Source organism: Rhinopithecus bieti, unplaced genomic scaffold, assembly GCF_001698545.2.
Source record: "Rhinopithecus bieti isolate Rb0 unplaced genomic scaffold, ASM169854v2 scaffold_21726, whole genome shotgun sequence".
NCBI lineage: Eukaryota > Metazoa > Chordata > Mammalia > Primates > Cercopithecidae > Rhinopithecus > Rhinopithecus bieti.
The window spans coordinates 405,518-423,015 of record NW_016811100.1 but is presented as its reverse complement, the minus strand read 5'-3'; the positions used below and the strand labels follow the sequence as shown (position 1 = coordinate 423,015).

Sequence of the window (17,498 nt, the reverse complement as noted above, 5' to 3'; positions counted from 1 at the left end):
TGGTTTGGGTTTTATTTACAGCCAAGAAAGAAATGTTTTCTTCTCAAATGCTCAACAAACATTCAAAAACAGCATCTGATATTTACAGTTCATATTAGATTTTAGTACAGAAAATGGTAGACGCCAAGAGTCCTTTGGAACTATCCTCATTAATATTATGACTTTGGAAAAGAGTATGTAAAGAGTTCTAAATAAAGACCAAGCCATACAGTCGAGATGTATTCAAACAGAAACGTCACTTACCATGTTTGAACACTCCAATTAAGAGGGATTTGTCTGCGTCCTTATCCCACCAATCTGCAGGAACTTCAGCATGGAAAGGTTCAGGGATCCACACATCGGCTTCACTGAAAGACAACATTTACAAGAAATATTAGTATTAAAAAAGAATTCCAAGTAATGAATGTGATACATGGCTCACGTGCCCTCCCTCCCACAATAAACATCTGAGCATGGTGGGGAGGTATCAGCAAAGGTAAAAAGAAAGGGCATGAGTCAGTAGCCCTCTGCTATGACCAGAAATGAACTTGATCACATGGTATCCCATTTTAAGGGTCATCTCAGAACACCAGTGCTTTAGTTCGCACCTCTTTACACTACAAACATAAATACAAACAGCCTTTTCCTGATTCTCATCATATCCCCAAGCAGGAAGGACAAATACCGCATTCAAGATGCAAAAAAGGAGATGGGTTACTAGTGGTTTATGAAGGTTCTGAAACACAATCCATGATGTTTTCCGGCTACCCAGATTATCTCACTGAGGTTGAGTACAAATGTGAGCTCGCACTAACCTTGAGTCAGCACCCTCTAAGATCTTATCTGCCTGGTCTCCTATCACTTCTTGTCTTAGGTAGTACAGCATGCGGACACGCAGCAGGACCCTGGAGAGGAAGACAGAGGGGGGAAAAAGTTCTTAACTTCAGGACTGTTTGCCAACAGTGGCTTTTGGCAGCTGCTGCTGTTCATCCATCATCCTGCCAAGGCTGATTAGCCATGCTGTATGGTAGGCTTGAAGCGTGACAGATGGTGGCACATAATCACCTCTGTGTGGTGCTTTCTGCTGGCTTCCAACAGGCCTGCCTGGCAACCGCTCACACTGCACAGAGAGGGCCCAAGCTCAGCCCAGCCCAGGCGCACTTCATTTAGTTCTACCTAGTGCAGCTTGTGAAGTTTAGACACGTACCCTACCATTGCCTCTGAAGTATTGAAGCAAGTTTGTAAACAACTGAGCAGATGGCTTTCAGTAACTGTTCTGCTTCATTATCTCATAAAATTTCCTCAGCTGCTGCCTTAATACCATTTTTGGAAGCACATCAGAAGTTGTAGGAATAAACGAGATATAAAATCTGGTTTTACTACCTTACAATAAACCCTCGATATGGAATGTCAGGTTTTTCAGATTATACAACTTTGCTTCCGAGAAAAGAAGATGGCGACAGGGTTGGGTAGAAGGTGTGTCCTTGCTCTTCTCCTGTATGAAATACTATGTTAGACATTTTTATTCCTTCTAGTTTTTTGTACCTGGGAACCTAAGCTGTAGTAGCTTGAAAAAAAAAATTAGAAAATTAAAATGTGTCCAATTCATTGACATTCTTAATCATTCTTAAGAAGTCGATTTTTTAAAATGATTGGAATTCTAGGAACTAGATTTTCAATCCTGCTTGGAGTTCCTCAATGGCTAAAACATAATTCTTTCAATAAAGTCCACCTGGTAAGTCCCAAAAGCCAGTGTCTACCAAAGCTAGTATCCCCTGCTGGACAGCCCTGGTGTGCATTGGGGACTGACAGGTGAATCGTGGCCTTCTTGGCCATGAGTACATGATAATACAAATGTTATTTCCCCAGCTGAGTAATCCCATCATGTACTTGTACAGCACTTTACAACCAATGTCTCACACTTATACTAGCCCTTTTGATCTTCACAATAACCCTATGATGAAGCAGGGCAAGTTATAATTTCCACTTTCAAATGGGAAAACTGATGGTAGCAGAAGATAAGTGACAAATCCAAGGTCACAGAGTTACCTTGCACATGGGACAACTGGAACTAGGTCTTCAGGCTCTACTACACCACGCTGTTTTCAGGGTGTGGAAACTGTCCCTAAAACTTCAAAATAACAACTAGGATTCACCACAACAGACAACTCCCGATCACACATCAACAGATGCTCCTCAACAGGCCTTCCCCCAACCACGAGCCTACTCATGGCCAGCATGGGTTCTGGATAGGTCAAGTGTGAGCTTGTAAATCCCTGAATAGACTCACTTTGGATAACTCATTTCTATTTCTTTGGAGTTTTTTTCTCTTGTGAACTCATGAGATTAAACATTAACTGTGCCATACTGAAGAGACATTTTCTAAGAGTGTGAGTGGGGTAGGATTTTAGGGAGCACTCTTATGCCACAGCAGTAACCACCAAGTTTCTGAGATACCAAAAGGGTTGGAGGTAATGGTTCTGAAGATGCCTTGGAGCCTCACCACAGCTCTGAGGAGCAGAGAAGACTTCCGACCTGAGGCTGCCCTCATCTACTTGGGTTCAAACCTGGTTCTGCCCCTTAACTGGCTGAGGGTCCTTGAGGAAGTTACTCAACTTTAGTCTCAGTTTCCTCGTCAGTTAAATGGGGATAAAAGTCATACTAATCTTAGACAACTCAAACAGATAACCCATACAAAGCGCTTGGCACGCTGCCAGTATTACGTGCTCAGACTTTGTTGCTGCTACTTTTACAGAGACAAATGCATACTTATTTACATCCTGCCTCATCCAGCTGAGATCTTGCTCCCGAGGTCTACTGGACTCACCAGGAAAGTGAGTCCTCAAGAGGCTGAATAACTTGCTCAAGGTCACACGAAGCTAGGACATAGAGCTGATCAGTAGCATTGTTGCCTGAACTTGTGATATGGAAAAACGCATATTCAGAATAAGGAAACAACATATGCAGATGTTAGTTTAATAGGAACCGTTAACAGAACTCCAAGCATGAAATAAATTTAGGTTCAGTATTCTTCAATTATCTATAATTAGTTTTTGGAAATAAAGGTAAGAAACATGATTCTAAGCTCATAGGCAGAAAAAATGGACCCAGCAACTGAGGTAATATTAAGCAAAAAATAATACATGAACTCCCCAGTCCTCCCTCCACTGTATGCAGTTAGTTGAAGGTGGGATCATATAATGCTGACTACAATTATCTAACAGATACTGGTTAAAAACCAGTCCTCTACAATGTTCATAGCACCATTATTCACAACAGCCATGATAACCAGCCCAAGTGTCTGTCAATAGATGACTGGAACAAACAAAACGTGGCATATACACACAATGGAATACTATTCAGCCATAAACAGGAATGAAATTCTGATACCGCAACACAAATGAACCTTGAAAATATTAAGTGAAGTAAGCCAGGCACAGAAGGACAAATAATCTGTGATTCCCCTTAGGAGACATATAGGACAGACAAACTAATAGAATCAGAAAATAGAATGGTGATTGCCAGGGGCCAGGCAAGTTACTGTTTAATTGATACAGTATTTACATTTGGGATGATGGAAACATTTCGGGTACAGTATTGTGAGTGTAATTAATGCCAACAAATTGATCACTTATAAACGGTAAAAATGGTAAATGTTGTGTTGTGTATCTTACCATGTTAAAAAATAATCAGTCATCGCTTCTCGGCCTTTTGGCTAAGATCAAGTGTAAAAATAATCAGTCACCTAAACGTATGCTCTCCTGTAACTTGACACCACATTTCAAGAAAAATCGTAAGGCTGTGCAAAGGCAACAACTACATCATTTAAAAGTCTTAATAACAGAGCTGTCCCTCCATATCCGCAGGAGTATGGTTCCAGGACCCCCCTCAGACACCAAGATCCGCAGATGCTCAGGTCCCTCAGTTGGCCCTCCAAATCTGCGAGTTCTGCATCTGCAGACGTGAAGGGCCGACTGCATGCATTTTTTAAAGAATAAAAAGGGAATTAAACTCTCCAGGTCCACCCTCTAATAACATACTTGTTACAGTGATGCTTCAGGTGTTTCTTGTAGCTGTCCTCCTGGAACAGGGCATCTGGGTTGCAGCTGGCCAGCCAGTCGGCATCCTGCACCACCGGCTGTGTGCTCTGGGCTTTCACCTTCTTTCCCTTCCTTCCCCTTGGCACAGGGGCTGATAAACCTAGAATCACCATCATAATAATAATAGAAGCCTTTTACATTCCAATTATAGTGTCAATGGCAGAGAGGCAGGGAATGCACGAGGCAGGGAAATACGGGGTGTTATGTCACATCTCTTTATCAACAGTGTGTCACAAAGGATCCTGATGGCTTTGTGACCCTGTAACACAAACAACATGGTGGAAACCTACCAGAATGGTTGACCAAGGCTCGAGTCTGGCCATCTGCTGTGGGTGTGATCAGATCCCAGATGAAGCTTTTGATATTCTCATCGCCTTTGTAATGATTAAGGCAGTATACCAGGATGGTTCTGCAGATAGTTTCGACATCTTGCTCAGTGAGCTGGCGTTTATAGCGTCCGTGGGAAAGAATGTCTGTCCACCGTCCCCAACTGCAAAGCGAATATTCAGCATGCAGAGGTGTCTGTGAGTTTTGATTTATGGCTTTACTTTAACAGTCAGGTACCAGTGTTGGGAAATCCTGGGTCAAAACTAGCAACAATTCACACTGGATGATAGGAAAGCAATCCAGGGTGCAAGAGTTAAAAATACTCCCTTACACAGCAAGCTGCCCCTCAGTTCACTGCTCCTAAGCACATGAGTTGAACTGCCACAAGAATAACGACCACAAAGCTAATCCCGGCTTTTCCAGGTACATGCAGGCTGCAACAGCGCAATTTTCAGGACATGAATTCAACCGAGGGCCTGGAAATTACGGACTTTGCTTCACACTGTCATGATTAGTACATTTTGATGTTGACCAACCATCTGAGATAAAAGGCAACTCAAGATAAAAGGTGTGACTACCCCAAAATCAAGGATGTGATGCTGAGCAGTATATAGCTGCATCGACCCACCTCTAAGGGGATGCCACAGTCACTGGTGAAAGATTCTGGAAAGTTGTGAGGTTCCTTTTGAAACGGGGAGTAATAACCCCAAGCATAAGAACCCTCACAGGCAAGATGTTCTGCCTACCCTCAGGTCCTCATGAGAAATGAGTGGGAGAAAGGACTATGGACACAAGACAGAAGCACACAGACAACATGCCATGGGGCCTGACTGCCTGTTTCGTGTTATAATCCCAGGCTAAACAGTGCTGTGCTGTTTCATCTGGGAGCTGTGGGATAAGACCACACAACAATCAGGTACGGGGGCAGGCAGCAGCAGGTGCTGTCTGAGCCATGTCTTCTCCCAGGCAACAGCAGACTGAGCCACCAAGGCAGTGCTCATGGTATGAACAGCCCCTCCGCTGCAGACTGAGAGTTGTGTCTGGAGCAGAGAGCAGCTCACATCCTCCCTCAGGCCCTGCTTCTCACCCTGACTTGGTCTCTTGTCACTCCCTGGTCCTCTCTGGCTCCTGTGAACTTCTTGAAGTTTCTCCAACCACAAGGCTAGCTCTCACTGATGGCCTTGGAACACACTGCTCTGTCTGCTGGGATCTCACTTCCCTTCCCTACCCAAACCCCAGCACTCCCTTTTACCCTGGCTGATTTGTGACACCCACCAAGTCACAGGCTGTGTGACTTTTTGTGGAATTCCTCCTTTCACTTCTCCTAATCCCAGAGGTGGGGAGACAACACCGGAGCTGTGTCTTAACAACGAGCTGACAGGTTCTATGCTCCACAGCAGAGTGCTTCCCTGTCACAGTATTGTCATAGTCTGCACCACTTCTGCTTGCTCACCTGCCTGCCTGAGCCATGACTGTCTTGCTCAGCGCTCTACCCCAAGTGACTGAGAGGATCCTAGACAGTGACCAGCACATAGGTGTTCAGTACATAGTGATGACTATGGGAAGAGGGAAGGGCCTGACTGAAAGACAATCTGTGCTAAGCACACTTCTTAGCTGAAGGAGTTATTTATGTGTTCCATTCCTAAAGTTAGCCACAGAACTCTCAAATCTGATGATTGTGCTGAAACAGGGCAGCAGGCGAGGGTAGCAAAAGGCTTTTGGGGGGCAGGGTGTGAGTCTCTGCCCCATGTAAGAAGAGACAAGAGAGGATGCCCAGCTTGCACAGATAATGAGGATGGACTTCTGTTGAACAAGCATTTATCAGCACTATGTGTCTGCTCACACTGCACTACGCACTGAGGGCACAAAGAAGGAGCCTCCATCCTCAAGGAGCTGCAAACAGAATCTAGCAAAAGAGGGAGGTGACTCAAAAATCGTAAACAACATGATGAGTGTGATGGGAAGTACGGGCCAGACTCGGTTGCAGAGCACAAGCTGATGCCTGCATCGGACACCCACAGAGAGCAGAAGGGAGGCAGGTCACCTCCCAGTGGAGGTACACATGGGGGGTCCTCTAGGCAGTGGGAAGAGCTTGTGCAAAGACACAGATGAGATGGAGCGTGGTGCACTGAAGGAGATGAAGCCGTCTGTCCTAACAGAAGCTTGCACTGCCCATGGGAAAGAACCAACAGAAGACAAGGGCCTAGAAGAGCTCTGGATGCCATGTCAGCATATGTTTGTGTTTACTCTGAAACTAATGGTAATCCATTGGAAGAAATCATCCAAGACAGGACGTCATCAGATCTGTAGAAAGGTTACTCTAGTAGCAGTTTGTTTGTTTTGTTTTTTTAACAGGACTTGCCTATAGTCCCACAATCTGCTAGAGAACTCTTATTGACCGATTCAGATATTTACTGAGCACGCTGCCATTCGAAGTACTGCTTCGGGCATCACAGTGATTCAGAGAAAAATTAGACATGGATCCTGCCTTTCAGACACTTGTAGTCCAGCAGGAAAAATACAACACTTTCACAAAGTTCAAATGACCATTCATGGTTCACATGAGTTGCAAGGAAGAATTTAACAAGTGAGATTACTGCCTTTGACAATTTTTTATAAGAGAAATATTAAAAGCTTACGACAGTCACAAATTTTATGCAAAGCTTGCAAAGTGAGAAAAGATTTTGTAATTTTGGCACTTTGTTCTTATTAATAATCAACATGTAAATCTGGATCTGGCATAATTCCTTAAGGTACACACAAGCACCCTAACTGGATTCACCTCTGAATCCAGAAGCATCTGAACAACTTAGATTATGTTAACCAAATGGCTCCAAAGCCCTGTAAAGGTACTGCAGAAGCATTCATTTGACTGTGCAAAGGGGTGTCACACAAATTCGAACACAAATATAGCTCTATACCAGTTGGGAATTCTAACTATCATTAGAACAAAATTCCACCTTACGTAGTGAGTCCTACTTACCCATAGACAAGCAGATTCTTCTCCACCCTGAAACACTCACTCCTTGCATAGCCCTGTGACTTATCCTGGGGGCGCCGTGGCTTTGCACAGGGCTTTTCTTCAGAATCACTTTCCAAGTCTGAGAACTCCATCAGCTCATCTTCCTTCACTGCACTGTAGAGCCTGGTCTGCTTTCTCACTCTTGGAGTATCAATAACCAGGTTGTTCTAACAAAAGAGGAGATACATTTGAAATTTCTGAAAGAGTGGCTCTTGGTTTAGATCAGATAGGTGTTTGAATGGGACTTCTTACTCACCCTCCCATTTAAGGCATCAATATCCAATTCAGCCTTCTTAGCCCACTTTTGCCAGAAATTTGGATCATCCAAGGAAATATCTGTCCTATTTCCAGATGCAACAAAACTGGCCTACAGAGAAAAAAGAAATGCGTTACTTTGAGAGGTTTTTCTCAGAAGTAGAACGTAAAGCAGCTTTTGTTTTTTCATTTGCTCCAATATTGTGCGTTCCTCCACTTGTGCTAGACACTACAGTAGATGGGACTAGAATGACAGACTGGCCCTTAGGCAACTCACTGACCAGGGGCTGAGACCAAACCAAAGAATTACACTGCAGCATGATAAATGACAGGGAGCAAAGGTATAGACCAGTGCAAGTGATATACAGAGGAGGGGCCCCTAACCTGGTTCAGGCGGGGCATTGCTGGAAACTGAGAAGAAAAGGCTCTCCCATAAAATGATGCCTGAACCATTTTAAAACATTCATAAAACAGGAAAGCATGTGGAAATGTTCACAGCAGAGCATGTGCCATGGCACAGAGGAGAGTAAAGGGGAAAAGGGTAGTCAGGGAAGAAGAGCCAGAGGTCGAGCTGGTGAGGGAGAGGGAAGCTAGGTCAAGCAGTGTCTTCTATGTGTTGTTAACAGAGTTTGAACTCTATTCCGAGCGAACCAGGGACTATTTGAAACTGGGAATAATCTCATTATGGACACAATCATATCTAGAGTCACAAGTTGGAAAGGTTATACCAACGCTTGGAGCATGGAAGTCAGAACACAGCAGAAGAGGCCACTGTAATAATTTACAGAAGAAATAACAAAATGGAGAAAAGAGGGTGGTTTAGAAACGTATTCTTTAGGCCAGGTGTGGTGGCTCATGCCTATAATTCCAGCACTTTGGGAGATCAAGGTGGGCAGATGGTTTGAGGTCAGGAGTTTGAGACCAGCCTGGCTAACATGGTGAAACCCTGTCTCTACTAAAAATGCAAAAATTAGCCAGGCATGGTGGTGCACGCCTGTAATGCCAGGTACTTGGGAAGCTGAGGCAAGAGAATCACTTGAACCCAGGAGGAAGAGGTTACAGTGAGTCGAGATTGCGCCACTGCACTCCAGCCTGGGCAACAAAGCAAGACTCTGTCAAAAAAAAATTAATAAATAAAAACAAAAAAATTTAAAAAAAAGAAACATATTATTTAAAAGGTAAAATTATTGGGAAGTTGAAGGTGGAAGGTGACTTGAGCCATATGTTCAAGTCTAGCCTGGGCAACACAGTGAGACATCATCCCTAAAAATAAAAAAGGCAAAATTAATAGAGTCAGAATCTGGGTGTATGTGAAATATGAAAGAGGAAGCCAGGAAAAACCTCAGCATCCATTTCAGGCATCTGAATGATGTCAGTCAGGTGGACAAACAGAGATGGGGGTAGGGGGAGAGACAGGGATGGTAAGTTTGGCTGTGCACATGTTGAATACACAGTGCCTGTGAGCTCTGAGAAAATAATCTGACATAAGGCTGAAAGATGTAAGGGAGAAGATGTGGGTCTCAAAGCCCACAGGAGAAGAGCCTTTCCAGATTGGAGCAGCTGGGACAACTGGACAGCCATATGCAAAAGGAAGGTTGGACCCCTATCTCACACCATACACAAAACTCTATTCAAATGGAATCACAGACCAAAATCTAAGAGTTAAAAACTACAAATCTTGGAATCTAAGTTACGCTAGTGAATAACATTATGCTAACTGAATGAAGCCAGACACAAAAGATCATATACCATATGATTCCATTTATATGAACTGCCCACTGTCCAGAGTAGGCAAATCTGTAGAAAACATAAATCTCTGTGAGCTTGGGTTTGACAGTGCACTAAAACACAAGCGATAAAAGAAAAAGATGGTAAACTGGGCTTCATTAAAATTACATGCTATTAAGAAAAGAGTAGGAGAAAATATCTGCAATCATATTAATACAGAACTTTCATACAGAACATATTTTAAGTCTGAAATATTAATAACAAGAAACTCAAAAAATGAACAAAGAACTTGAATAGAATTTTTTCCAGAGATGATCTACATCTGGCCAATAAGCACATGAAAAGATGCTCAATATCATCAGAGAAATGCAAATAAAAACAAGAGTGGGATATGACCTCACACCCATTAGAGTGGCTAAAATGAAAAACTCAGATAATAAAAAGTATTGGGGAGGATATGGAGTTCCATTTCCTCCATATCCTCATCTATACTTCTTACTATTTGACTTGGAAGGAAAATAGTACAGTCACTTTAGAAAACAGTCTGGCAGTTCCTCAAAGGGTCAAACATGAAGTTAACATAGGACCCAGCAATTCTACTCCTGGTATATACTCAAGAGAAATGAAAACAAGTCCATACAAAAACTTGTACACAAATATCCATAACAACATTCTTCATAATAACCAACAGTAAAAACAACCCAGATGTCCATTATCAACAAATAAATGTGGTATACCCATAAAATGGAATATTGTTCAGCAATAAAAAGGAATGAATTACTGATTCATACTACAATATAGATGAACCTGAAAAACATTATGCTAAGTGAATGAAGTCAGACACAAAAGATCATACATCATATGATTCCATTTATATGAACTGTCCACTGTCCAGAGAAGGCAAATCTGTAGAAAAATAAAGTAGATTCATGCTTTCCAGATATGGGAGACTGGTATGGATAGGAATGGGGAATGACTGCTAATGAGAAAGAGGACCTTTCTGGGGTAATGGAAATGTTTCAAACTTAGATTGTGGTAATATGTGCTCACGTCTGTAATATGGTAAAGGCATTGAATTGTACACTTAAGACAGGTTAATTGTATAGTCAGTTAATCACATTTCAGTAAAGCTGTTAAAAATAAAACTACAGAGTGGGCCTCAGTAAGATGGCTAGAACAAAATGCAGGCAAAACCTCAGAAGGGGCTCTCAAGTGGAACCATTGGGTGTACTCAGTGGTGACCCTGGCCAGAGCAGCTCTGATAGAGAGGCAGGGAATGCGTGCAAGCTGGAAGCTGAAAAAGCTGAAAAATAAGTAGAAAGGGAGACAGTAGAGACAGCTAGAGTAGATTACGTTTGTGTGGATTTTAGCTCTGAAAAGAGTTTATGTATGGAGACAGAGTTAAAGGGGAAAATAGTGGACAGGTGTTTTTAAAGGAGCGAGTTGATCATTCTTATAGGCTGTTTCAGAAACCAGAATCTGGGGAGAGAAGGAAGATGCCAACAGAGCAGGATCTCAGAAGTGGAGAGGATGGAGTCAAGAACACAAGTGAGGGATTAGCCTCAGGAGCTGGGAAGTAGATACAAGGATGACAAGGTGAGGGCAAATACCAGTGACAGGTACACAGAAGAGAAACCAAAGCATAAAGAAAGCTTCATGTGCCAGGGGTTTCACAGGGAGTTAATGATTAATTTGATTAATTCCCAATGCATCTTGTAAGCACTTTTACAAGGTACTTTTCACATGAGCTCTGTTATGTTTCTATGGAAAACCTGGCCTCTTCAGATGGATTCACACCTTAGCAAATGTGGAACCTTTCCCTTCCGACTCAATGGTAATGGTGTGGGTTCGACGTAGGAGGATCTGATCAATATCTTCTTCACAGAATTTAGACCCTTCATCCTCCTCATCCATGAGTGCACCATAGGCCCCTTTTCGTAGAAGATCCTCTATTTCTTTCTTGGAAAGCTGTTGTACCTGTTTTAGAGAAATATTTAAAATACTCAAAATAATTTAGAATTAAGAGGTTTGTAGACTAAACAAATGCTGCATTTTTCTCAAAGAGAGTAAACCTAAATTATAACAAAGGAAAGTGTCACAAAATACACTTAAAATATTGAGGTCGAAAAATAATCAAAAGCTGAGTAATTTCTTACAATTAGTTAAATAAAGAAAAGTGCCAAAACAAATGAATGGTTTGGGCAAGGGTGGTTTTACCCCATTGGTAGCATTTTCTCTTCCACTCATAGACTGTAGCACAGCTTTATCCAGCCCCAGCTTCAAACTAGCCTTGTCAAACATTTCCCTTTCATAGGAATTTCTTGTAATCAGCCTGTAGATTTTCACAGATTTGCTCTGTCCTATTCTATGACATCTAGCCTGAGCCTGGAAGAAAAATGAAATTAATAGTTATTGCAATGAACTGAATGTTTGTGTCTCCCCCACCAAATTCATATGCTGAAACCCTCATTCCAATTGTGATGATATTTGGAGGTGGAGCCTTAGGGAAGTAATTAGGTCATGAGGGTGGAGACCTCAGGAACGGGATTAGTGCTCATATAAAGAGGCGAGAGAGCTGGCTCTCGTTAAGCTGGGTGAGGACACAGCAAGATGACGACTGTCCGTAAACCAGGAAGAGGGCCCTCACCAAGAACCTGACTCTGCTGGCACTCTGGTCTTGGACCTCCAACCTCCAGAACCATGAGAAATAAATGTCTGCTGTTTAAGCCAACCAATTTATGGTATTATGTTAAGGAGACCTGAGCTAAGACGGCTACCAATGAATGACAAGACTCAACTGCCAGTTATAAGACCCTATCTATGTGCCAATAAATAGAGGTGCCATTTAGAAGAAGGTTAAAACTAAAAAATTTCTTCTCACATTATTAATCAACAGGTTACTAGTTGGTTACTTGCTCTGAATCATAGGACACAGCCTGAGTGACAACGCAACATTAATTTATGGGTCTGACTGGGACTCTCTGTCATAGTAAGCAGAATGACTTCTTTTTTAAAGGCATCAGGACTTTCTTGTGCATTTACCTGGAGGTCATTTTGGGGATTCCAGTCTGAATCAAAGATGATGCAGGTATCAGCAGCAGTGAGGTTAATGCCTAAACCTCCTGCCCTTGTACACAGGAGGAAAACAAACCTATCAGAATCAGGTTTGGAGAATCTGTCGATAGCTGCCTGGCGGAGGTTGCCTCTTACTCGGCCGTCAATCCTTTCATATGGGTACCTAGAAATCATCAGTGTGAACAAGGAGGCCTGACACACAGCGACAACATACTTGCTCCTTTTGTTAAATTTTTATTACAATATGGAATATATATTTAAAAGACTAATATGACTTAACAGAACTAATCTCAGAGCAAACAGGGTTTATTGGAGTTTTTTATATAATTGATTGAATGACCAAGGATTAAATTTTATTTTACTTCCTCTCCAGGGAAATAGCTAAATTCTAAAAACAACTGACACCTATAACAGTAAGAAAACAAATAATTTCAATTTTAAGTAAGAAATATTCTCCCCTACTCAAATAAAGGCAATAGGGAAATAAAATTGCCTTAAAAAGTATGCAATGTCCTCCTGTAGTCATCATATAAAATAATCATGTACATCTATAGTTTTAAAAATGACATGTGATACATTTTCCCCATTCTATCCCCTTTATCATAGATACCACTTTTAGGTGGACTGCTTGGAACCCTGTGAAGGCAATTTTAGATTTCCTTTTTATTATTCTGATATGGTGGCCCTCACCGTCTTTGAATGAGGTAGTCTTCCAGTATGTCCAAGCAGCGCACCATCTGGGAAAAGATAAGCACCCTGTGGCCACCAGCCTTCAGTTTTGGCAGCAGCTTGTCAATCAGCACTAGCTTGCCAGCAGCCTGGATCATTGCCTGGAGCTGAAAATCTGGAGACTCTGCATTGTGTGTTTCTTTAAACTCTTCCAAAATTTTCTCTTCAGCACCTGCAGAGATTGGACAGCATAACGTGAATGCTGTAAAAGGTTTTTATTACTAAAAACAATGAACTTGCTTTCAAAACCCATTGCAAACTGTAGGAACCAGAACACCGAACTCCTGCTTATGAACAAGAATCCATCCACTTACTCATAGTTGGGTCTATACAAAACTGTGGATGCACAAAAGGGATAAAAGTTTTAAGCATAACACATTGAGGCATTTAGGGGAAAACCACATTTTTCAACAAACAAATGTTTGCTGTCTGTAAAAACGGAATTTCAACAACAGACTGTCAAGCCAGAAGTGGCAGAAACAAGCCAAGGGCCAAATACCTACAAAAAATTTGGAACCTAAATTGCTAAAGAAATGAAGAAATGTTTACTAGCTGAACATAAACACAAACAACAAAATCTGTTCCAAAATGAAAAAACAAAAGAATAGAGTCCTAACAATTACAGCATAAGAGCAGTAGTAGTTTGGGTCTACAACTGCATATTAACATAGGCAAAGGAACTACAAAAAGAGGAATTTACTTCCAGGATAATTTCTCAGAATATCTGTTGGGGACCTAAGCATACATCTATTGTAATCTCTAAATCTCCCTCCATATTCATTCTCATCTGGTAATTTTTCCTAAGATACAAAAATTCTATCTTGAACTATCCAAACCTTTCAAAATTAAAAACAAATAAACTTTTAAGTGTTTGACACAAGACTTCCATGCTTAAACCCTTCTTTTCTCCCTCATAGCCCCACATGGATTTTTGCTGGTCCAAAGACTTGGGTACATTGGCAAGAGGCCTCAAGAATATGACATCTTCCTAAGGAAAGATGCCCCACCACATCCCTGGCTGACATACACTTATTCAGGAAGCAGCAGGCTAAGCTTCCTTCAACTGCTTAGGTGGCTTAACTAGAATTACGCAGCATTCTGCCTGGTCTGGCCTCCTCCTGCCTCTGGGGTTAATCAGGACATAGCTGTTGTATTCAGCTCCTTTCTCTGAAGGTGGAGGATGTGTTTAACTATTCTTTAGAAAATACAAACACACACATTCATCTTAATGAGATTGTCTCCCAGACTTTAACTGTGCCAGAAACTTAAAACTACCTTCCTACCACTAGTTTTTAACATGTGAACTAACTATACACAAGATGGGGATACACAAACCTCACAGAGGCTTTAAAGGTTGGGTTAGTGGGACAGGCAACCACAGCCTCTCACATGGTACTGCTGCAACAAGCACAGATGTAACAAAAGTGCAATCCTATCTGCACTTTAAGGTTGCATGTAGAAATTACCTTATGGCACGGTCAAATGCAGAAATACAGCTTGTTAATTATTAATCAACAAATAATTTACTGAGAACAGATTAAAGTCACTTAATGTCTTCCCAAGCACTAATGCCTTCCACAAAATACACTGACTTCCTATGAAGGGGGCCTGGTCCTCATACCTTTTTTAAAGTGAATGAAAAGGTAATATTCACAATTTTTCTTTAAGTATGGAAAATAAATGTAAGAGTAAAGAGCAAAATGCTGTTTAAGAGCATTAGCAAGAATGTTCCTGAATAAAGTTAAATATTTTTTAAAACATGAAATTTAGAAACCCAGGTTCTAGATTCAGAACAAGCCCCTCAAGAGACAGGGGAAACAGATTTAAGTGCACATGTTACATTAGGTCTCTTTTGAGTGTGTTCTTGTTGTACAATATACCATAAGCTCTGAAATTCAGAAATAAATTTTACTCTTATGTTATCTGGTCAACTATTTTTTGTCCATACTAAGTTAAAATCCACAATAATATAAATAAAGTATTTTAGCCATTTAAAACAAATTAATGGCCAATAAATACTTTTCAAAAAGGAAATAATCATTTTGACAAAATAAACATCAGATATGTTTGGGTTTCAGTTAAAATTTTTTTAATATAAATAATTCGGTCAAATTTGCAGAGAAATTTAATTTTAAATTTATTCAGAGATTAAAAAAATAATTTTGCCTTTTTTATACCACCAAAAGAACAGTCCAAAAAAAAATCCATTCTTTCTTACCTGACAAAAGCTACTGCTGAATTAATTAATTCAGCTCTTTGTTATGAATTCAGGTTCTTACAACTGGCAGCCAGTTTATACTAATAATATTTCATTCAAAAATAGTATCAGCAAACATCTTTCCTATATGATTGTCTTGACATTTTATTGTGGCAACATTGAAGGAAAGAGGGTGGGAAGAGTGTTGCGGAGGAAAGCAACTACTACCTTCTGACATCATAGCTAAATTTTCAAGATTACCAATTAATGTTTGATACCCGATTTGTAAACATCAATCCAAAAATTAACTGGAAATGGGTTATGACCACCTAAAACACTTTGTTGGTTCCACCCTAAATTAATGTACGGCTGGTACTACATTGGAAAGTGTGTATATCAAAGACAACTTGAAACAAGTGTGCACTCACTTACAGCTTGAAGTCTTTTCACTTCAACAGATGGTCACTGTCGGGACAGTAACTGCAATGTCCTCTAGCTATATAAAAGCCACGAACAAACAAGAAAATATTTTGTTCTTGACGATTACCAGAAAAAAACAAGTTACTATTTTCTCTCTGAAATTCACTCCAACACGTAAGCCTCATTCTTGTTTTCTTTTTGCCCACTCTTCTTTACACGCCCCCTGCCTCAAACAATAACCAGCAATGACTCTTAAGTCAGCTCTAACCAGCAGGGTACCTTGGACATGTTTTCAACATTATTCTTTTTTTTTTTTTTTTTTTTTTTTTTTTTTTTGAGACGGAGTCTTGCTCTGTCACCCAGGCTGGAGTGCAGTGGCCAGATCTCAGCTCACTGCAAGCTCTGCCTCCCGGGTTTACGCCATTCTCCTGCCTCAGCCTCCCGAGTAGCTGGGACTACAGGCGCCCGCCACCTCACCCGGCTAGTTTTTTGTATTTTTTAGTAGAGACGGGGTTTCACGGTGTTAGCCAGGATGGTCTCGATCTCCTGACCTCGTGATCCGCCCGTCTCGGCCTCCCAAAGTGCTGGGATTACAGGCTTGAGCCACCGCGCCCGGCCTCAACATTATTCTTAACTTCACATTACAAAACAGAGAAATTGGAAATTCCACTGAAATAAAGCTTGGGCCAATAATAGTAACTCCATTTATGTCACTCAGTTAGTTACCTTCACTTGCTTAACTTCCTTAACTTTTAGCAAGAAAACAACTAGCAGAGTGCCTAGAGTGTGCCAGACACTGTTCCAAGCATTGAAGTAAAAATATTAAGGGTCACATTAAAAATATTGTCTCATTTATATACAGTTTGTGTTCTACCAACACTTCTAAACTTTTTTCCTTGTGCTGTGCTTATGTTACTTTCAACTCATACATATAAAATTGCTTCTATTTTTCATAATCCTGGAAATGTGTTTTGTTGAATGTTGATTGAGGTTTCTTTACTCTGCCACAACCCATTCAAATTTCAGTGTAATCTCCCAAATTAAAGAATTTCCTTTTAAATGCTGGCTATATGTTTTTACTCCGGACTGTGGATGAGAATGAACAGTACTGGCCCTGGAGCAATCTCTACACAATACGATGTCTACGTAAGTTATCTGGGCAACTGCGTGCGCTTAGTTTGTAGGTTATCTATACTTTTTCACCTTAACTTCCCCAAATTTAGGAACAAGGACACCTGCTTAACAGACCCTTCTTAACTTGTCAGGACAGAAAAGCTGACCTCAAGGTGTGACCAATTAGGACAACTGCCACAGATGCCAAGCCTTAGGGAGTCCTAAGGGGCTCCTGGCGAACAAATATGCTATAGAGAATGACCCTGGAAAGCAATCAGCAGAGGAAGAGACACACCAGCTGTGTTTTGGGGGAAAACAACCCACAATGTTCAATGCATATAATTAACATATGACCAAACAGGGTAAACTTGCTGGAACTGGGGGTGGCAATCTAACTACCATTGCTGAGATCTCCCCTTTCACACACATCCTGCTGGTAGCATTCAAACCCTTTTGTATCTCCTTTTCTTTTCTTTCCCCTTGGAGCCTATTATTTCTTTTCTTTTGTACCAGCTATTAAATGCAAACGCGTGTATGTGCACAGTGCATGCAC

At 41.2% G+C, this 17,498-nt stretch overlaps 1 protein-coding gene across 1 annotated transcript in view; it reads right to left on the bottom strand.

Moving 5' to 3' along the window:
• The window catches only part of CHD7 (chromodomain helicase DNA binding protein 7), a 140,753-nt gene that overhangs the window by 17,923 nt on the left and 105,332 nt on the right, over nucleotides 1-17,498 (bottom strand). The window contains 10 exon segments of the mRNA XM_017893477.1: nucleotides 244-347; nucleotides 795-884; nucleotides 4,020-4,179; nucleotides 4,370-4,569; nucleotides 7,390-7,595; nucleotides 7,685-7,795; nucleotides 11,209-11,388; nucleotides 11,629-11,796; nucleotides 12,454-12,649; nucleotides 13,177-13,387. Coding sequence (XP_017748966.1) covers nucleotides 244-347; nucleotides 795-884; nucleotides 4,020-4,179; nucleotides 4,370-4,569; nucleotides 7,390-7,595; nucleotides 7,685-7,795; nucleotides 11,209-11,388; nucleotides 11,629-11,796; nucleotides 12,454-12,649; nucleotides 13,177-13,387 — 1,626 coding nt within the window.